We start from the raw sequence: 23519 nt of genomic DNA on the forward strand, positions 1-23519 counted from the left end.
AAGCCAGGATTCGGAACTACGACCTAAAACTTGACATTAAAAAAGATATACTACTAAGCCATCACGCTGTTGGTTCTACTTCGGTGCAACAGGCGGACACAAACCGTGAGTTTCACAAAAATTTCGTTGCTCTTATTCGTTAAAATTACACGGATACAGTTTTGTTATTTGTGTAACGACATTATTTCAGTGAACAAAGGTTTATTAAAGTGTAGCCTTCTATAAAGACAAGAAGATATCTGAAATGTTATTTTTCTCGGAATCTTAGCATCAAATGTAGACTTGCAGGATATGTGCACTTTACATATACTCTTGCATCTTTTCCAATGCTTTTGATTTGCGGTGTTTCTCGTTCAGTTAGGTCCCTCCGCCTCCCCTATACCGAACGACCATCTGGTATCTGGTCTGCCGACATTGATGTGTTAGGACTAGACAAAATAGGATGAATAATACGAAGAGCGATTCATACTAAACTACTGACCCGATAGTTATAAGATCCCGCTAATAATGGTAGAAGTTTCAGCCTTATCCTGCTTTTGGAAGGCTGAACTCTTTAACTTTATTTTTAACGGTTTTACACACGCATTTTTATCTGGATCGCCTGACCAGGTGAAAATTTCAACTTGCGACCATCTTGCAGTTGTTGGATACGAAACTAGTCACGTTTTCCCAATAAACAAGAGTGACAAAACTGTTATCAAACAATAATAAATCCGCCTCATGAAAGTTATCGTAACAATACACTGAACTATTTATTAATAAAAATCCAATTTTATTTCCATAACATAGAATTTATTAAAACTCTTCAAACGAATAACAATAAACGATGAAATGAAAATAAGAAAAAAAGATAACAATAAAATAAAAACTAAAATAAATTATTTAAACGAATACAACTAAATTAGTAATAAAATTATAATTAAAATTAGAATAACAAACCTTTTGTAAGAATCATTATTATAATAATGCCATAACAAAACGACCAATCAAAGTTTTACAATTCAATCATGCCTTTTACATCATTCGAGAAGTGTGTGTTAGTTACTCTTTCACGCAGAAACTACTAAATGGAATTTGATGAAATTTGGCACAAAGATAGAGAGTGAAGATCAAAGTTTACAGCAATATCTGAGGTCCACACGAGCGGAGAGCCGCGAGAGACCAATAGTGACATTAGAAACAAAAGAAAGCTACTATACTGAGCATTCATTTTTATCGCAATCTTATGACAAATGTTGTTGCATGAAAGTGACGAGTAGACGATTTGAATTTCGTTCAGAAATTATGATTATTAGTATTTTGTTTTGGTAATAAATTATTATTTTTATTTAAAAAAGATAATGAACTGAATAATCGTAATTCAAAAGTGATGTCATCACTCATTATTGGTAGAATCAACAATACTTCAATAAGTAAAACCTCTCTTTTCCTTCTTCATTCCTTTGGTACTTGCATATAATTGGTGTCTAACTTCGGGGTATCCATCCAATAAGTCTTGCCAGTTATGCAAATACAAGACAACCAAATCCACCACCTGTAGAAGTTCGAAGTTGTACTAAGTTTAAAGTAACAAATTTTGATCATTACACTTGCAATAAAGTGATCAAAACTTGTTCCATCCCCTTTTTTAAGATACGCTTTTTTTCTCCAAGAGTGAGAGTGAGAGTTTATGGCATCACTTATCATTTATAAATAAATTCTGACTGAAAAAATATACAAGATTAGTCCTTTTATGTAACTTTTCAATGGACTATAATAATATGACTTTGCATGGAGGTTCATTATTAGTCGCCTGGTATTCTTATCCTCGAGTATCGGAGGCTTGCATTGCGGAAACACCTAGACTCAGGACAAGCATTCATAAATCCCACAAATATCCTACGCGGGGATCAAACCTGCGATACTTCGCGCTCAGAGGGTGGCATGGTAACCATTTTGGCTATCAGCTCCGACGGTCGGTCTTTTAATCATCTTTTTCTTACAAAGTCTATTAACGTACTCACCGTTCGCGAGTAATATGAAAATTGGAATCCCATATTGATGAAAAGGCCAGAAATACATCCGAAATAACCATTTGTATACAGTACAGACAGCAATCTGCTCTCGCCTCTGAAAGAAATCGTTTACAACAAATTATATTTTAATTTATATTTTAGATGCATATCAATTGCTATTCCTCTTTATCTTATCTCATAAAGAGGCAAAAAAAACTTCAAAGTTTCAAAGCAAGATACATTGAGTCGTCCCCCAACTGGAACATCCTATAGATTTTAAATAAATATCTTAATGGAAAAAGTTTCGTAAGGCGATATTTTTTTACTATTGAGACTTCTCTCAAAGCGATGACTATGAAACATCATTCTACAGTTCACAAAATACAGCAGAAAAGAGTCCAGAAATCATTAGAACTTAGTAGTCCTGCTTTCCTGGATAAGACTGGTACAGGATCGTAAATTGGCTCGAGAAACAGGAGGCCTATGTCTAGCAGTAGGAGGATAAAGGCTGTGGATGATTAAAAGATAGAAATCCTGCTTTTAAGTGATGGTACTAACCGAATATCGTAGTACCACTTCTCAACTTCTCCTTCGTGTATGAAATACGTGGTATTAAATGTATCTCCCTCTCGTACGATACACTTCCCTAAAGATTTACAAAGACATTAATTTTATATGCTAAAAGCTACTGGGTAGCAGTTTGAAGGGTAAAAAGATTAGAATTATGCAGCAGAATGCTAAAGCCTTTGATGCTTTGAAAGCGCTCTGGCTGCAGAGAGAAATCAAACATAAACTGCCCATGAGCACACTAAATGTTTCTCAGAAAATAAACAACTTTTATCTTCATAATCTTAAAAGATCAAACAAGTAATGTGTAAAATGGTTAAAAAAAAAATTTCGAAACGATTCAACAAAAAATTTGAGTTGGTTGTACGCTATGTAAAAAGTATTTGAATTAATTTTTAAGCACTTACCAGGGAAAATGACGACTCTCTCAAACCTGGATACCAACTGCTTTTTAAAGAACATGGGCAGTTGTCTGAAGGTTGGCGGGGCCTCTAGATGGTGCATGTATAGTGATCCGAATAAATCTTGCTTCAAACAAGGTGGAGCTTCGTAAGCCAATGGAGGAAGCTTATCACCTAAAAATTTTGGTTACAAATAAAAAACCAGCACTTATTTACAAATAAGCTGAAAAGCTATTGCTGATGTACAACCTATTGTCGGAGTTATAAGGCTTATCGAAGGTAAATAGGATCTGACGTGGCTAAACGACATTGAAAAATTCTCAGGTATGCTGGTTTCCGCACTTATTTTTGTCTTTCATAATTTTCAGCCAGTAAACTTCGCAATAGGCGCAAGAATTCATAAAAACTTAGTAGACCGAGTACGTTGTATATTATCCACTAGGCACTCCTAATAAAAAGTTAAATAGGTAAATAAAATTGAGACGAACCTTTCTGTCTACTCCATAACAGACGTGTATATTCAACAAAAGTATCGCATATGGACTGGCAAAGACCACAAGACTTTAGGTATGTTAGTATATTGTCCACTTGGTAGTCATTTTGGAACATCTCACGATACTTCATGTATGCAATGTTTATAGCCGAAGCCATTATAAAAATATCAACTAAATACAGAGCAAATGTGATTAACACTTTGTAGTAAGCTTGAGATGTCGTCAATACCATCACCTGAAAAGGAAAAAAAAACGTATACTACACGGATGAAGGTTAGAAAAACCTTGCTTGAATACAGTTTTCTATAGATTTTTTTACCCTTAGAAATTTGTAACGGGAATTAAATGGACTAGACCTGATGATGGAGAAAAGTTATAACAGAATGGTAGCTTAAACAGACGTTCAGACAGCGATATTCCGGTAAGCCAAGGATGAGATTGGCAGACCATGTTCAGCAGATAAAGGAGTATATAATATGCCGAACACTGGTTTATTCTAGGCCGATTATGATGATGATGACATTAGATCATGGAAAATTTATAGCGTAATTTTATTTTACTTTGAAGTATATATTGTATGGCGAACTGATTTTTTTAGCAAATATGCAAAAGCAACTAGGAATTTTAATAAAAACATAATCAAGTCTAAAGTACTCCAAAAGTAAAAAAAACTTTGTGAAAATTGACAAAATACTTGCAGTATTGATGGTAGTTTGTGTAAAAATGAGTAAAATGTATGTAAATGCGACTATATAGTCATATTCCCAATGTTTTGGCACTACGAAATGAGGGATTTCCTTATGATCTTCTGTGAGCAAATCAACAGTCGCTCGAGCACAACCTGTGGACAAACGTTTAACGACATTTAGAGATTAAAAAAAAATAAAAAAAATAATTAAATAGGCATTTTATTATGCTGCCTCTTTAAAATACTCGCAGTAAATGAATTAAAACAATGTCATCATTAGTCTGCAGTAATTTTGGTGTATCAGTAAAATTCCTTCTTATTTATCTATACTAACACATAAGCTGAACAGTTTGTTTGTTTGTTTGAACGCGCTAATCTCAGGAACTACTGTTCCAAATTGATTTTTTTTTTTTTGTGTTGAAAATGTGAAAAAACAGGACAGGTATAAATCATAACTTATTTCTTCTAACCACGCGGACGAAGTCGCGGGCAACAGCTAGTAACTCTATAATAGAGCTACTATTCTTGGGTATTGTTTTATCTTATTTTTAAATGTCAGCTCCGTTGTAGGAGACGTTCTCGTTCTCGGTAATGTTGGCTTTGCTGTTGGAGGCGTTGATGATAATGTTGGCAACGTTGTAGAAGGTGTAAAGTTCAATGTGCCCCTTACCCGCTTTTCTGTCACTCGGTTTGCTCCATTCAGTGAAGTCGATTGTATCATTCCAAACATTTAGATCTATCAGAGGTTTGATAGGAAATTCCTCATCTGCAAGAAAAAGCAATAAATCTCACATTTTAAGGCCCTACATTTATTTTAAGTATATTTTAGTGCTTACTATTTTGATGTAATGTGACAAAAAATAGGTGAACGCCTAGGTATATTTGGATAAACAAAAATGTTTTGATCAATAATAATTTAGTACACCAATACAGAAATCAATTAGTCTTTAACATGAGAATTTGTTTTATTCTGTTACAATAAATCTGATAGTTTGACTTGCCAAAACAACCTTAAAATTAATAAATAAGATTTTTTCATATTTTGATTGATCAATGTTTCACATGAACTAACATAAAGTAAGAAATAAGTAAATTGTTATGACATTGTAGGTAGTGAATTAACAATGTATACAGAACTTGCCTCTACACGCAATAAAGATCCATCCGCATGTAAAAAAGTGCAAGAGTATGCAAAAGATTCCAATTTTCAACAAATATGGAGTTAACTTACTCTGAAATCAATTTAAAGGCATTTATACTGTCATATTTTCTGCATAGTTCTGCATTTTATGAAACTCATTCCTTAAGTCAATCACCTCTAAACGTTAATTAAAAGAGTCTATTATGACTACATAATAATCTATATACTTTTTTATTATTATATCAAAGTGAATTGCTGTTCGTTAGTCTCGCTAAAACTCGAGAACGGCTGAACCGATTTGACTTATTTTAGTCCTGAAACATTCGTGGAAGACCAGGGAAGGTTTAAAACAAAAATGTAAGGCGGTACGTAGTTCGCTAGGACAGCTAGTAAACCTTTAGATTAATAACCAACCTTAAAACTTCTGCAAAAATGCTTCTCAAAATCATAGAACCATTTAAGTCTGAGTAATCTTACGACTTGATATCTCCATTGACCAGTAAACGCAGTGGCAATTGGCACTAAAAGTGATAATATGTCTAGATATGTAGCAAAGTCCTTGAATTTTTGTACACCGAGGCGATGTGGAACGACTTTATTCTTTTTTACTTGGAGTTCAACCTGCAAAGTGTACATTGGAATTTCGCCTGAGTCAAGTGACCATTCAGAATGGAGAATGCCAAACTTATTATAGGAAGTGACATCCTCTTTGGTAAGCGACGTTGTTTCTGCAACGATCCAGACTTAGACACTGAAGAAATAGTACGTATCTAAACTGAGGCCTTTTTTTGCTGCAGCTGCAGGGTACACTTTTTTTGGGTTATGCTTAATTTTTATGCTGTACCAATTAAAAACTTTTTCTTTCTTTCTATATAAAATGGAACATTGGAATAGCCCATGTACCACGCGTATATTAAACCAGAACATAATATATGAAACACCACATAAATAAAATCAGTAGTAAGATCTCTTTACGTTGACTGGAACGAACATCACACGAATACCATATTTCGCCTGGACTGTTGGTCAAGCGGTAAGAGGCCCTGATTGCTATATTAGAGGTCGTAGGTTGCTTAGTTTGAGACTAGACGAGTTGCATGACTGTTGTGGAATATTATTTTAACTTGTACATCAGAAAAAATATACTTACAGTAAAGAACTCCGATACAAAGTGTGTCAGATGAATAAAGTCTAAAAATCCAAGGATTATGTAAAATCTGAGCCACATATCGCTACTTTCAGGAAACATTTCGAATAGTAGAACAATGATAGATGACAGGAAAGGTCCAAAGAACCATGTGACATGGAGGAATAGAGCATACCACGACCCATGAACTGCTTCTATCGGTGGTAGATATTTCTGAAAAGCACGAATAAAACTCCATTAAGCTAATAATAATAATAAAAGTCCATGTTTGTTATTTTATAGAGCAGAAGTGGATGGCCCCTGGTAGATACCCCATCACTTTTTAGATTAAAATTCTCATCAAGGCCTCTGCATGTTGGACCTGCGTCCCCGTGCACGCCTTTTAAAAATTATCCCGTGACTGAAAAGAGATACAAATTATAATAAAAGCAACACTGACGCCTGTGTTAGGCTTAAAGCCTTTGTTATAGGAGCCAGGGTCTTTACCCGCTTTTGTTATTATTTTTATGTCTTTACACTATCTTTATACATCGCGCATGTGTCAGGCGTGGTAACGTCAACCACTCCCGTGCAGTTTAGAGTTTGTGTATGGAATCCTAAAAACTCACCCTCAACTGAATAGTTTTTCTTCCTCGAAGTAGGTATTTAACAGTGTCGTATGGATTCTCAATAAATATATTTTTTGTTGCCAAGTAATCCATCTTATGTTGAGGATAGCGGATAATATTAATCCTCACCTGAAATAATAAAATTATCCGACACCAACTCATTTACTTTCCGCATAATTTCATTGAAATAAAATTTTACTACTTGCACCTGTATTTATGGCTTATAAAATACTAGATTCAAGCAAAATTTAATCGGAAGAGATATTGCGTCTGTATGAAACATAAAACTGCTCCTAAAAGACACATTAATAATGAGAGATATATGAGCAGGTTGAGGAATGCAATGAAGGATCTTAGAAACCTATTTGATAAGGCATAAGGCAAAAAAATAATGCATAATATGTGATAAATACCTCCTCTGTAATGATCTTTTGGAATTCTTTAACTGTGATGTAGAGCAGATCAACCATTTCATCAGCTGTAGCCGTTATACGTATAGGACGAATTGCCGTTCCCAACAATTGTCCAAAAATGTCACCCTTGAAAAGAAAAAGAAATGGTTTTGTTATTGCGTTTTGCACAATATACAATTACTTGTTTCGTATCTTATTATCACTACTAGTCTTATTTTGCTTTTTTTTAAACTAGTCTCACATAACAGAAATTGTTTTTTTTTCAAGTCACATGCACATAGACACCCAGACTCAAAACAAGCATTCACGGTTTGTCCTACACGGAGATCAAACCCACGATACGTTGTTATGTACGATACGTTTGGCGTGGTGACCGCACCCACTCAGCTATCCGAACAGTCAAAGTCCAGTTTTATTCGGTGGATTCTGAATTGTTTGAGAACAGCCAGTATAGGTAATGATTGAGGACTTCAATTCCATTCGAAACTAGTCGTGCGATCTAGATTAAAATTCGATGGATTTAGAAAAAAAAAACTATTGTATTACTTTTTGGGAACAAATTTTCATATTTTACCTTGGTCAAAACAACCAACTTTTTTTCGTCTTGATGGATGCTAACTTTGCCGCGGTGCACTATACATATGTTAGTAAGCAAATCCATTTTCCGACAAATGTCATGACCTGGTAGGAAGTAAACTTGAGTGCAAACACTTGATAACTGCCGTTGCATAGGTTCTCCACATTTTATTATAGAATCCAGGATCGTGAAAGTCCTGAACACAAAAGAACATGCTGTTTATCTTTACTACAATGTAAATATCTGGCTGAATGCAGATTAATGCCGAATATGGGGAAGAAAGCAACAAAGAAAATGTTTCTGTCTAAAGATATTTAAACTGACGTACTTCTTATAGAAGTAGTAACTCAAATCCTGTCGAAACATCACGCCGATACGATCGTTTGTTAGACGTTGAATATCTATTCCCTTAGTTCTGCAGAAAAAAAAGAAATTGAAGCAAAATTAAATTTGCAAAATTATTCACAAGTATAGTAAGGCCAATGAGACGAGATAAAGAATGTAAAAAAACTTTCAGGGGTTCATGATATTTTTATTCGAATAAACTATTAAAAAGTTCGAATTTTGACAAAAATGAAGATTTTTTTATCTCATCTCGTTGGCCTTACAATAGTTATTTATAAAAACCTGACGGTTTGATTTCACTCGCTCCAAGAAACTCACCTTAACCAACAGTATCGGAAATGACTCATAACTTTTTCAATGGTCTCCTTCTCAACTCTCTCAGACACGAGAAAGTTTTCGATTTGTTGAACATTATGTTGATATAAAGTATCTCCTCGGGAGCCAAGCACCATAAGAGTAATAATGTAGCAAGTTATAAACCTAGCACAAAAGTAAAAATCATTAAAGCATAGAAAATTATGGTGAACCATGAGTCGCAGGTTCGAGTCGCAGTACGCAGTCGTAGTAACTAAGCTACGTATACGAGCTAGCTAGCTACGAGGTTAATGAACGTTATCACTTATTAGTTATTCTATACCCCAATATGGAATCGTCAACTTCAGCCTAATTAAGGTATTACATCTATAATATCAAACACTTACCAAAATAACATGCTCAGTAAAAATAGGATTGCACCCACTCCCAGATTTTGCCGATCTATCCTAAATCTACCAAAATTCATACCTAAGAGACCACATTCAGCCATATTTAGACTCTGGGCAAAGATCTGAAATAATGATAATACTAGATGAAATTGTATGCCATGGAATGTATGAAACATGCGCAAAATCTTAATAAAGAAATGAATGCATTGTATTGGTTTTTATTTATAAGATTTTAAGAGAATTCAAAAATTGGGTCAGTTTTTTAGTCGGTAAAGTACTCCCGCTCTAAGTAGTATAATTTTTATTTCACAAACATTCATGTCACATGCTGAAAGACACCCTGGCTCAGAAAAGGCATTCGTGAATGACAGAAATGCTTGTCATATATCTATTCATCATATCATATAGCTAGATATATATCATTCCAAAGTATGAATAAAAAAAAATTGACGTCCGGGTAGCCGACTAGTTACGGTCACCGCTTCGAAACCCATTAAGAAAGTTTGCTCCCTGCGCAGGACAAGCATTTCTGTAATCCTTGAATGCTTGTTCTGAGTCTGGACTTCTCAGTGTATGAGAATTGAATGTTTGTGAAAGAAATTTATGCGTCGTTTTATATAAAAAAAAAAAACAAAGTTTATTTTGGATGACATTTGTTTCTGAGTGACATGATAATACTTTACTACATATTATTTTGGCTGCTAAGAATTATTTTTTTCTTACCAAGTGTAAGTCATGCCATTCTAATTGTTTAGGTAATTTAATCGCATCAGGCATCCAACACGTATCCATCAGTCTGATTGAAAGCAAATTCATGTGGTCGCCAAAAGTAAAATTCACGCATTTAACCATGAAATAGTGACTGGTACCAAAAAGAATCAATATGTTAATAATTTGCCACTTTAGCATCTGTAAGATAAAGAAAGATTAGGGTGAAATTAATGTTTTTCATAATTACTTCTATAGATGCTTTTTCAGGCCCGAAGCCATCAAACACGTTTACCTCAAATGCTAAATATTTTTGCTGGTCCGTCAAATGAATATCTCATTACGTGAGCTTTGAAAACGACAACAGAGATGATGGCTGAGTATAGAAAATAAAACATCTAAAATTTTCATTTTTAAATGTCACTCCATTCAAATTTTATCTAAATCGGTCTAGCGGTTTTCATAGTTTGAAGTTACCCCGAAAATTTCAGCCTGTTAGCTTATCGGGAAGTGCCTCAAAATGGAGTTGCAATAATCCAACCGGAACGACAAACAAACAATATACCTAACTATAAAAACTGAAAAATCTGATAAAATTTTACATTTAAAAACGTGGATATTTAGATAATTAAATCTATTAATTAGATTTCAATGAAAGCTTTTACCTACCGTAATCAAAATTATGTTGACCGTTGGCAAGTCACTTATATAATCAAAGTAGGCAAACAAAATATACACGTGGGAAAACTTGCACAATGTATTTATCAAGAAAGTATCGTCGTCATCAATTTCAACTGTGATTAAAGCCTGGATCAGTTGGAAGAAGGGAAAGGAACCGATGACATCCAAGATGAAGCCTTTAGTTAAGTAGTTCAGTAAGCACTTCCTCTTGTGGATGATTTTGACTCCGCGGCTATCGTAGTAGGGTAACTGAAAAAACAATTAAATTATTACCTTTCCTGAGTTATATTCATTCATTCATCATTCAGTATTCATTTCAAACTATACAAATATATTCATCAAGAGACCGATGAACAATTCCAGCGCAAGGAGGTCTGGAATCTTGTCCAAAACCCCTGGACCACAAAATCGGTATGACGTCGGGATTCCACCCTGTAAATCTAAGGCAAATTTAATAAATTCACTTCGATAATGTTTAAATATATCTAATTTATCGGCTACCAGATATAGTGTTAACAAAGTTCTTGTGTTTCCATTGTTGTTTTAGTTCATAAAGAGTTAAGATGACTTACAAATATCTTGACGACTATGTCAATCCACGCGATACCATTGCAAAAGCCGCGGATATTATTTAATTCCCATCTATAATACGCTCCAACACCACCTATGAACAATTTAACGCATACTCTTAACCAACATAATCAGATACTAAAAACAGCCACATCAGAGTAATAGAGTTTGGTCTTACTTCTGTTCATTTAGTAAAATTTAATGAAATGTGACTAAAAATCGCCTTACAGGCAATAATAAGGTAAGTTCACTAGAAACACGAATCTGCATTACAAGCATAAAACAACCAGAAATCAGAAAGGTTGGCAAAAGAGGGGTGGACTCTTCTTTAAATATCCAATAACTCAACCCAATAACTCAACCCATTAACTAGATTAATATTAACTCTGTACCTGCCTATACTGTTATTTATTTTTATTTATTTATTTAATTATCACACTTATCAACCATTACAGGTTACTTAACCTAATGCGGTAGCTAGGACTAAACAAAGGTCTAAGTATTTATGTGAACTAGTGAATTATTATGCACATAGTTGCAGGTCTAAATTCCAGCAACTATTTTTATGTAATTTTCTGATAATTCTGACATGCATAGGCAATAAGTTAGCCTGATATACATGCCCATCATTGCTCCTCCTGGAATGGTTTGTTGCTTCATCCACTTTTCTCCTAGATATGAAATCTTTACTATTTACGATTCCCATGTTTAAAATTTCTGTCATTCCGCGATTTCTTGGAGTTCTCTGAATAAATTGGTTTCCAAGACTTTCAAAATCTTTGATTGATTTGTATCCTCTATAACTTTAAGTCCATTGAATTAGATTTAGAGCATTTTGTACTTTTATTTTTATTATTTATTTCATATTATTTTGGTTATCAGTTTGGTTTGGTTGTTATAAAACTACTGTCATGTTATCCAGTCCTAGCTACACAATAAATATCTTTATTATTATGATTTATTTATATACGATTCCTGCCCTCGGGAACTTACGTCGATATGACGCGGGGTTACACAACATTTAAATCATTAAAACAAAGGCACTCAGATTCAGAAAAGAAAATTATAGACCACATAAATGCGTATCTTATGCGGGAATCGAAACCGCGACGCGTCGCGTCCATTGGAATGGACGTTTGGCAAAATGCCCTTTCCCAAAAGTGGATAATTCCAGCCTGACGAAAATTATGCATAGAAATTAATATCCTTTCCATCAAAATAGCAAATAATGTGACTTACCCAGTAAAGACGACGCCAAAATAGAAATACATGCAACTATAGCTCTTATCAGCAACCAGACTTTCATGAAACTGAAACAAACAATTTCTTTTATTAAGCTAGTATGATCAGCTGAGTGAAATTGAACCGCGATAAAATCCGTAAAAGTAGTTATGGTAGTATTTCAATGTCTAACATTCACGTAAACCTAGAAAGAAACCACTAAATGAACGTGGTTAAAACTATGAAAAATGTTATTTCTTTTTATTTTCTTACCCATGTTACCCTCACTATGCTTAGCCATAATATGTTAATCAAAATAACGTTACGCAATACTCACGGAGATTCCGGGTCACCCCAGAGTAAACCCTCAAAAGGCAACGACCGATTTTCCTGGATATTATTAAGAACTTTGGAAGACGATACCATTGACATCCTCGTACTATAAATCCTATCTCTCAGTTTGGTTTGGTACTGAAAAAAGTTTTTTCTATTTATTTTTGGCGCGCCAGTCACTTTACCAACTAAGCTACCAAGAATTTACATTTGTCATTGCATCAAGACGTCTTTTGGGCACATTAGCAACTTATGCGGTTTACAGCGCTTTCTGCGTATCCTTAGTTAAACGATTCCGTTTTTACCCTTAAGATAAATACGAAATCCTAAAAAGAGAATAATTGGCAAGGCTCCACTGTCTCTCCGTCTGAAAGTATCTCATGAACCGTGTTAATTTCATTAAATGAATCGGTACTTACATCTCTATGTTTCAATACATGTTTTCTAAACAATTCATCAAAACTGGGACTAAATTCTTTAACACAAGTTTGGAGATATGAATATTCAAATGAATACCGTTTCATTATTGAATTGAAATCGCCTAATTCAATAAAGATGAACTGGAATAAAATATAAATATTTAAATTAACTTGTGGTAAAATTACATTTATTTTAAACATTAATTTAAGGGCTTCCATGCCTCAAATATTTATTCATCTACTCCCTAACTCTACCCTGATTCAGTATTTCCTTCTTTAGCAATCAATGCGTACAAGCAAACCCAAGTCAGTCTACGTCCATCATCTTACCCAGACTGTTAAATTTCAAAATTCAATCAAAGTTTTTTTTATCCTAGTTCGTGGCTCAGCTAAACAAGTTTTTCCAAGGTTAGGCTATACTTGACGCGATCGGTCTACGGATGGGTGACTATCCACGTCATAATGATTTCCTTCCTGTTTCGAAAGGCACTTTAAATTGCGGGTCCCGGTTGTTATTCATACATCTCAACAGTCGATTTTCCCCTGTGTCCCCGTGCACGCCGTCAAAAAGTACCGGATCTCTTCTCATGAAGTTATCAAGGGACAGGAAAGAGTTAAATAATACCAAAAATACAATAACTAATAACACACTTAGGGTCAGTTAGGGTTTGGTTGGATTTTATCCTCTCTTACTAGTTAAAAGCTTAGCATATTAAAATTAAATTTACCTCGCAATCTGTATATGCCGTGTAGGATTCAAGTGAAACTCTGCCAAGGAGAACTGAACTGGTAGCCAGCAGAGCACCACGCCCGCTGTATGAAGCAACCAATTCACCTTTTTCATCAGAATGCTCACACTTCACGTAGCCCTGAACAAGTATAAGTATACCGTCCCGATTAAATAAAAACAATATCATTTGCCCTAATTAAAGTTATACTAGTTCTGGTTTGACTGTCTTGTTCGCTAGTGACCCTCACACATAAAGCAAGGGTCGTGCGTTCGATTCCCACCCCAGAAATGTGATTGATATCTGTGATGAGCACAATCTCTGCTCGTAATTTATTCATAATATGAATAGTACTTCTAATATATGACATTCTCCGGTCGCCCGGTGGTCCACCCCTAACATTTTTTTATTAGTATATAATTATCTCACCATCACCATCATCCGATAATTCCTAGTAATAAATTTTATTGCAAAACATGAGTCAGCTAGTATTGTATAGATAGACATAATGAAAATCTTACTTATTCAGTGTTACAAAATGACAATAAAATATAAAACTAACCTGTACAATCCAAACGACGTTTTTACAACTAGTTCCGAATGTGAATATACTGGCACGCTGTGGCACCAATAAAAACCTAGATGCACAAGCTAGTTCTCGAATCAACATTGGATCAGCGTGATCAAAGGCCTTCGACTCTTTAATAATTTCTTCTGCCACCTCGCCCTGGGCTTTCCAATAAACTTCAACTGGTTCAGACTTTAATGTATTTGAATACATCACGTCGTACCCTTTATGGTACTTCCAGTGGCATATAAGATACCTATCAAGTCTCTTTACCAGATCAGCATGTATCCTGAGATTAGTATAGAATGCCTTCATTGTAGAAACAAATCTTTGATAGTTCATGTGGTTCCTGTGTTTCAAGTACAAATAGGCGACGACAATGGCTCTACTATAAACAGCCATCAAATAGTTCATATAATGAAGAATTAGGCCGACAAAGACGTCTTCCATACTATTAGCAAAATATTCTGAATACATCCACTCGTATTGCCACTCAATAATAACACCGAGAAAAGGATCAGTCCTCGTACAATTTGTGGTAACTGATTTAGAACAAAGTACTTTTCCGAAGAAAAATTCAGATCGTAACGCTGAGACGCGGCTGGCTAACTCAAACACACCATGGGATACTATAGTTGCATAAGCAAAATGAATTAATGCCACTCTGCGACTAACAGCCAAAAAAGGATCTCGTCTTATATCCATTTTAAGGTACGGCCCATAAAAAAGTCTATAAACTTTAATGAGTCTATTAAATTGATAGGTATAATAATAATTTTTGGATCCAACTAGTAGAGCTATTTTTTCAATCCAAATTGTTGCACATAAATCAAGGATAAATGTAAGACTCTTACAACGTTCAAACACCACTAGGGCGAAAGTATTTGTTACCGATTCCTGTGTTTCGGATTCCACAGCAGTGAAAAGAGACACACAAATATCGAGGGCATAGATGGTATCACAAAAATATGAAAAAAATAGAAACCAATCAGGAATATTGCGTTGAACTAAATTTGTCGGATAAATACAAACTACAAGCATAACGGTAACGTTAACAATGTAATGCCATACATAACCAAATCTGGAATAAGGATTCATTAACCAAGGAAATTTAAGTCGAGTGAACATAGAGTTAGTTTGTAATTCTGTTGATGTGCATAAAACCAACTGTCCTATATATTTAGAGCAGTGATAAATAGTCTCTTCATGTGGAATTTCAAATTTAATATCTTCTCGGGATTTGCCAGTTTTTTTTGTAATTACGTGGACTATGTCGTGTATTTGCCACCAGCGCCTTTTTATCCAATTAATTCCTTCATCTTCATTTCTGTCTATGCCTCTTATGTAAGATTTGCAAGAATATAATATTTTTGCGTGCTCTAATCGATTTTTAACCATTCGCATCATTACTTGCCTATCTCCTGGATATTTATGTAAAGCTTGAATCATACATTTTCGTTGTAAATAATAAATTTCACAATAAGTCAAACAACGGACCAGAACTTTCCTTTTTAAATGGGGAACATAAAAGTTTATATCTCCAAACACTGTACCACTTGTCACCGAAATAATGGGAGTCATACCATCGTCAGCAGAAACAAGTTCAACGACCCCTGACTTTAGGTAATATAAATTACCACTTGCAAGGCTGCCTGAGTAAAATTTGTCGCCCGGGAATCTATAAGCTATGCTCACAGTTTCCGATACCCACCTGCGAAATGGGTAAGATGATTGTCTTAATAGAGGGCTATGGTAATACATTGGCCATAGCAAGTCTTGTTTGACCTCCAGTCTTAGATATCTCGGTATTCCCTCAGTATATTCTGGAGGTAACTTAATGATCCCTCCACGTTTCCACCATATTATCTTATAAAAATTTTCAACCTCTTTCGCAGCTTTCGGGTCCGAACTTCTTCTTTCGGTGTCATGAATAACTTTCATGACGAGTGGATATTTTTCACAAATTCTACGGAGACTTAACATTGCTTCAGCAAATGTTTTTGGCGTAATAATGAAATAACGAAGTATATATCCAGCCATCAGAAAAATGCACACCATTCCAAATTCTAACAAGGCAGACGGTAGGATGAGATTATCAAAAAATGAATTTCCACTGAATGAATATATAAACATATAGGCTTGCACGAAGGTGACAAATTCAGTCTGCGTCACGTTCAACTGGAAGTGAAACATCACTATTAAGTATTACTATTATATTGTAACGTCGCGTCTATGGCCAACTTACTAATTGTCCATGGACGCGGCGACAGTGGTCCACCCTAGTGCCTAAACGTCAAGATGTGAGAGGCTACGTGACATTCCCTCTCGATCGCCATAACTGGCGGCTGCTGCCACGACTCCTAAGATGTAATTATACCCCAATCTTGGGTGAGTTTCTATGTATATTGCTAAACTAAGTGTGTGCCGTGTACGGGATAACCTACTTCATATTAATTTTCACATATTTAATCCCATTCTGCTTGTTCTGTTTCGCTTGCCTTGGCCGACCACGCGGTCTTAGGTTATCCCATGCATGCGGGCTGCATTGCCCTTGTTCTCAATAGTGTTAAGTGAATACTCAGTGTGCCTTCAGCTGTTACTAGCCTCCTGCCACCCCTTTAAAGGCTTAAATGAGCTCTGGATAGTGTAAGCACTTTATTGCATCAGCCTTGAGCACGTGTCATTGCACCCATCTGCCTTGTAAACCGCTGCGATGTGTGAGCTTTCCCTTTCCCTGCCTCTGTGCTGCCCTGGGGACCACTAGGGGAGCATCCACATCGCATGCGGGCCAACATCTTCGGCACCGCTAACCTACGCACCTCTATGCACGCTTCCAGGGGTCACCCTACGGGTTACCGCCGTCCCTCTACCTTCTGCGGGTCCCGCTCTCCAGCCGGCGGCTAAGCACCTACTGGTGGCCGCGGCCGTTGTCACGCCAGCGACCCCAGCTTCAGCCAGCTCACCGGGCACCCTACGTGGACCCCCCAGGGACGGTACCCCCTCACTCATATAAAAGCGAGGACTTGATTACCTGTGCCACAAACCCGCGACCTAGCCGGACCTAGTTCCATTAAAGACTTTTTTGAGATCTACCTCTGGTTTTCTTTCTCCCTAATTGGTTAACGGTCCGCACAGCCTACCTGTGCGGCCCTCACCGTTACAGTGGCGCCCAATCTTTACTGGCACAGGTACTTAGGTTGTCGCTTGGCTGCATCGCAGCGGTATTATTTAAATTCAACTATAATCTAATATAATAATTTAATTTAATGAACATAATATAATCTAATACTATAATTTATTAATAATTAATTAAAGATTATAATTAATGTTTAACTAAGAATCAATAGTATAATTAATTAATTAATCTCAATAATTGTTCTTATTGGTTATCCTTATAACTGATACTGTAATTATCAAAATATTTCATTAATTCTGTAAGTCTGTGTTGTAACACTCAACTGTGTAATTGGTTATAATCTAATCAGTTCCAATTGTTAACTACCACTCATCGGTTCTTGTTGTATAAAATGGGAACTCACCCAATCAATTTTATTCACCTAAGAAAAGCTGAGCTTGAATATGAAGTACTTATCAGAGGTGGAGTAACTGACACTTGTATAGAACTTAGAAAACAAATGAATGAATTAATAGACTTTTAACTATTTCACTTTAAATAATAACTTAAAACTTAATAAGGTTACATGTTTCAAACTAATTAACTGTAAAGAATAACTTCAACACTTACCTTAAGAAAAATGTAAACATGCTTAACTTAATTATTTAACTATAAAAAATAACTCAAACTGACTTCACCCTAAATATTTTAAACTACCTACCTCAACTAAATACTTGATTTGACAGAACTAAAACTACATTGATAATAGCTAAACATACACAATAAAAAATCTAATTCTACTATACCCACCCACTACTACTACACATAGCTACTCCTCTTATTTACACCTATTGGTCTACTCCAATAGTTTATATGATGATGGCCTACCCCATACATTGTATTACTGCATATTAAATATATACTTTGGACAAAGGTCCTACACCTTTGGTATCCTACAGAGCGGTTGATTACTCTTAAAATAAGCCCTAATCACAAACATAATTTAAATATTCTACTATTTATACTAAAGGTCCTACACCTTTGGTATCCTACAGAGCGGTTGATTACTCTTAAAATAAGCCCTAATCACAAACATAATTTAAATATTCTACTATTTATACTAAAGGTCCTACACCTTTGGTATCCTACAGAGCGGTTGATTACTCTTAAAATAAGCCCTAATCACAAACATAATTTAAATATTCTACTATTTATACTAAAGGTCCTACACCTTTGGTATCCTACAGAGCGGTTGATTACTCTCTAAATAAGCCCTAATCACAAACATAACTTATATATTTTACTTCTTTATCTTCAATCTATCAATAAGTAGCTAGTGGGTGGTTAGTAGAATTCATTTTTCTGGCGTTGTCTTTGCGAATGCTGTGGATCTTAAGGGATGATATATCTTTGGCAGAGCAGGTCTCTAGGACAACTACCCTTAAACGTTATATTTATCTAATTGTTACCATAATAATAATTATGTTTAACTACTATAATAAACCTTAATATTTAAAAATCGATTGGCTGAAAGCTGATGGTTGTTGCATGTTGTCTTAGTTATTGAAAATTAATTAAGGTACTTTTTCATGCCCTTGTATCTCTTCTACTGGAACCCTTCGGGTCACACTATGACACGTCATACTTACACTTACACTGTGAATCAAACTGAGTAGCTTATTTAAGCATGATGTTGCTGTAGTTTAAATGGAGGGCAGCGGTCAGTCCCTATATAGTTGGTGATCGAGCGGTGAGATTCTAGCGGATTTTGTTGAGCAAAATCCTTTTTTTGCGGGGGGGGTACTGTAACGTCGCGTCTATGGCCAACTTACTAATTGTCCATGGACGCGGCGACAGTGGTCCACCCTAGTGCCTAAACGTCAAGATGTGAGAGGCTACGTGACATTCCCTCTCGATCGCCATAACTGGCGGCTGCTGCCACGACTCCTAAGATGTAATTATACCCCAATCTTGGGTGAGTTTCTATGTATATTGCTAAACTAAGTGTGTGCCGTGTACGGGATAACCTACTTCATATTAATTTTCACATATTTAATCCCATTCTGCTTGTTCTGTTTCGCTTGCCTTGGCCGACCACGCGGTCTTAGGTTATCCCATGCATGCGGGCTGCATTGCCCTTGTTCTCAATAGTGTTAAGTGAATACTCAGTGTGCCTTCAGCTGTTACTAGCCTCCTGCCACCCCTTTAAAGGCTTAAATGAGCTCTGGATAGTGTAAGCACTTTATTGCATCAGCCTTGAGCACGTGTCATTGCACCCATCTGCCTTGTAAACCGCTGCGATGTGTGAGCTTTCCCTTTCCCTGCCTCTGTGCTGCCCTGGGGACCACTAGGGGAGCATCCACATCGCATGCGGGCCAACATCTTCGGCACCGCTAACCTACGCACCTCTATGCACGCTTCCAGGGGTCACCCTACGGGTTACCGCCGTCCCTCTACCTTCTGCGGGTCCCGCTCTCCAGCCGGCGGCTAAGCACCTACTGGTGGCCGCGGCCGTTGTCACGCCAGCGACCCCAGCTTCAGCCAGCTTCAGCCAGCTCACCGGGCACCCTACGTGGACCCCCCAGGGACGGTACCCCCTCACTCATATAAAAGCGAGGACTTGATTACCTGTGCCACAAACCCGCGACCTAGCCGGACCTAGTTCCATTAAAGACTTTTTTGAGATCTACCTCTGGTTTTCTTTCTCCCTAATTGGTTAACGGTCCGCACAGCCTACCTGTGCGGCCCTCACCGTTACAATATTACAAAGGTAGTGCGATAGTTTAAACGTACATGATTGACTTTGATGATGATGTTAGCTCTCCCAACAATGACGGAATATTTATTACGTCTATTGTATTGTCTGCTGGTAGAGATTTCTTAAGAAATAAGCAGAGCCCTTGTACATTATATTTAGTAATGTTGTGTTTTTTCTACATTCATACATTTTGTAAAAATAATTAAAGATTTGAATAACCTTTCCATGTGTGTAAGCTTCCCAATCGTAAAAGTTGCCTGGTTCCTTGCATCGAGCGCAAAAACCTTCATGAGTTATCAGCATCCAGAAGCAGGTCAAAGAATTGAGGCATATCACTAAGACAATGGTGTAGCCTAGGATGAGCATCATACACGAGTGTGTAGACATCAATTGAAAATATTCTGTAATTCTGTAAACGCTGAAAGAAATAAAAAGTTGATTTAATTATTTTCAACGTTAGTTCTCTATTTATCGCTCAAATGACGGATACCCCATGTTATATTATATCAAATTATATAAAATTTTAATATAAAAACAACTTGTAACAATACACGAAGTATTGATCTTAATTTTCGTGATAGATTCATAATTACCATTTAATAACAACGGTATACTTTATTTATCGGGTTGGTCTGACTAGCTTCAGTAACTATTGAATGGGAATGAATTCTTGCGTTTTTCTAAGGCACCAAATGAAAAAAAACTTTTATGAAGGTAAGTAACTTACATGACAAATTCATTAAACGAGAGTATGTTTGGCCACAGCCTAGCCGGTGGGCACGGATCAGATTCCAGGAGTCGAAAAAATGGGATCAATGATACAACATCACATAATAATAGTGGTGCAGCCTTCGGTATGTGTTCCCGTCTCATGGCTTTGTCTGTCACTTGCCTAAAATAACATATTTATATAATAACGTATAATTACGACACAGCTACGTTACAAGTGTAGTATGCCCAAAAAATATACGTAAAGGCTAAGCTAAAGCTGCAGAAGTTGATCGAAGACAGGTTGAGCTACGCTTGACACGGACTCTTCGTAGATGGATGACCATCGATGACATGAAGAGTTCTTCCATATTTCTGAAGGCACGTTGAATTCCCGGCTATTATTATGACAAGCTTGTCGGTCGTTACGGTAGTCAAAAGGTAGAAAGTGACAACTAGTCGAACTCATGGGTATTGTGTTGCCCAGGAAAATAGGTTGAGGAGGTTACATAGATAGTCGCTTCTTGGAAAACACTGGTGCTTACCTGCATTCGATTAGACTGGAACCAATATAGTTGGGAAAAGGCTAGGATGATGAGCTACGTAGTTAATGTACGTAGAAATGGTCTTCATTTTTCTAGAAGCCTTAAACAAGCGACTAATCAATGTATTTTATAAAGATCACCATAACAGTACCTGTGCACAACGTGAAGGAAGGTGTCAATCCCATAAAGCGAATCGCAAAGATACCAATAAAAGTATTTTACGAAAACCAAAATTGGATTGTGGTCCATAACATCATTGCAGTAGACAATCGGATAAACCGATTGTATAGGTCCCTGCAAACAAACAAATAAAATAATGAAAAAGGCAATACATTTTCAGCATCTTCAGGTCACAAAGAGAACCTCCTCCAAATTCTGGAAAAACATACACAAAACCATTTTAAATACAGTTACAAGCTATAGACAAAAACATTCATTTACCAACCACGCAACAATTATGAGTAATTAATGGAAAGTCACGCCGAGTAGGATGGATGCGGAGACTGTGTGAAGTGCAGGTACTTACTAACGCTCAGCGCGTGGTCGTAATACACTACAAAATAACTCTATCCAATATACCGTATAATCCATGGCACGGAATGAAACGATAAACTAGAGATTTATTTGAAAGGGAGGATTGCAGCGCGAGGAAGCGTACGCAGAGGTGTCTATAGCCTATGACTACAAGTGTCTGGGCCTGGTTAACACAAAATAACATTGGTTATCACATTTATACAAACTTATGATTGTCGAACTATTTAGCAAAGTCCTCTTCTTATATGAAGGAGCAACAGATCAAGATTGAGCTTTGATTACTACACTTGCTCACTGCAGGTTCGTAATCCTAGATGCCAATATTTGATACCTATCCAGATTCCCCCCAATAAATAAATTAATGAAAAGTAATATTACCAGTATGGCTTTGATGACAACAGCGACTAGCACAAACATATTGAAAACTGAATGGAAAGGTAAAAATATCAGGTTACTCCATTCAATATGAGCTTCTTCCACTTCGAGGAATTTTTCTTGTTCAATCTTATCTGGCAAGGCGACATTATCGTGGCCTCTCACAGACTGTGTTCTAAGGGGATCATCGTAAGCCTCACTTTTTCTGATAGGCATGATTATATTTCACTTTTTCATGTCCTTTCATTGATATGACATGAGTTTAAATGTTTCTTTTGACATTTGTATTAATTCTCATAAATTTCATATTAAGCCTTTGTCTAGTCTTATCCTTATGCAGGTAGATCGAATAAGTCTTTATCACCTTTCACATTACTCAACGGTGTACTGATAGAGTTTTCACGGGACAAATTCTTGGAAAGACTCGGTGTTTTATAGAACAAGCCACTTTTAACTTGGTTTTTGAAAATCAATCGGTTTGATTTTGATTTCCTCAAAAATGAACGGAAAGGAATGGAATTACTAGATATTGCGTTATTGGTCGTTCAAGTGTCTTAATTTTTCTATCTAATAATATAAAACTCCCGTGTCACGATGTTAGTTACCGTACTCCTTCGAAACGGTTAGACCGATTTTTATGAAATTTTGTATACATATTGGGTAGGTCTGAGAATAGAACAACATCTATTTTTCATACCCCTAAGTGTTGAGAGTTGCTCACACAAAAAAATGTATTTGATTTTTGGACGATTTTTTTTTTGTATTTATTTTTCTTTATAATGTGGCATTAAAAATACATACAACTGGAAATAAAAGGCAAAACAACGTTTGCTGGGTCAGCTAGTTTACTTATAAAATTAACGAAGTAGCCATGGCACTAGGGTCGGTAGTATTACGTTATTAGTAGGTAGGTTTTTTAATGACATCCTACTTTTTCGGCTAGACCTTTCCACTTTTAGCCTGCCTTTCCACCAAAGATGTGCGGTAAAATATGTTGTGCGGGGATGTGCTGCGGAGTTGTAAAAATATGCATTATTTTCTCGAAAAAATAACATTGCTTGTTTGCCTGCGTCGGGATCGAACCCGCCCCTTCTGCATACAGATCCATGCAAAGAAATGAAAAGCCACTACACCTTTCTTTGCCTGCGTCGGGATCGAACCCGCACCTTCTGCATAC

The 23519-nt window shown here is 36.2% G+C and overlaps 1 protein-coding gene across 1 annotated transcript; it reads right to left on the reverse strand.

Moving 5' to 3' along the window:
- Positions 1-962: 962 nt before the first annotated feature.
- Positions 963-22731, reverse strand: LOC113493105. Its single transcript, XM_026870925.1, has 28 exons — positions 22346-22731; positions 21585-21727; positions 20908-21072; positions 20400-20598; positions 14302-16485; positions 13740-13880; positions 13012-13152; positions 12597-12730; positions 12278-12348; positions 11041-11132; positions 10457-10717; positions 9803-9988; positions 9077-9201; positions 8694-8855; positions 8359-8445; positions 8028-8226; positions 7454-7579; positions 7041-7169; positions 6436-6645; positions 5700-5906; positions 5286-5376; positions 4815-4910; positions 4155-4297; positions 3451-3691; positions 2969-3136; positions 2553-2640; positions 2004-2109; positions 963-1534 (listed from the first exon to the last, which is right to left on the reverse strand). Exons 1-28 carry the CDS (start codon positions 22556-22558, stop codon positions 1406-1408), a joined length of 6237 nt encoding a protein of 2078 aa, XP_026726726.1. The 5' UTR covers positions 22559-22731; the 3' UTR covers positions 963-1405.
- Positions 22732-23519: the final 788 nt, after the last annotated feature.

Source organism: Trichoplusia ni, chromosome 4 (genome assembly GCF_003590095.1).
Source record: "Trichoplusia ni isolate ovarian cell line Hi5 chromosome 4, tn1, whole genome shotgun sequence".
In the NCBI taxonomy this organism is placed as follows: Eukaryota; Metazoa; Arthropoda; class Insecta; order Lepidoptera; family Noctuidae; genus Trichoplusia; species Trichoplusia ni.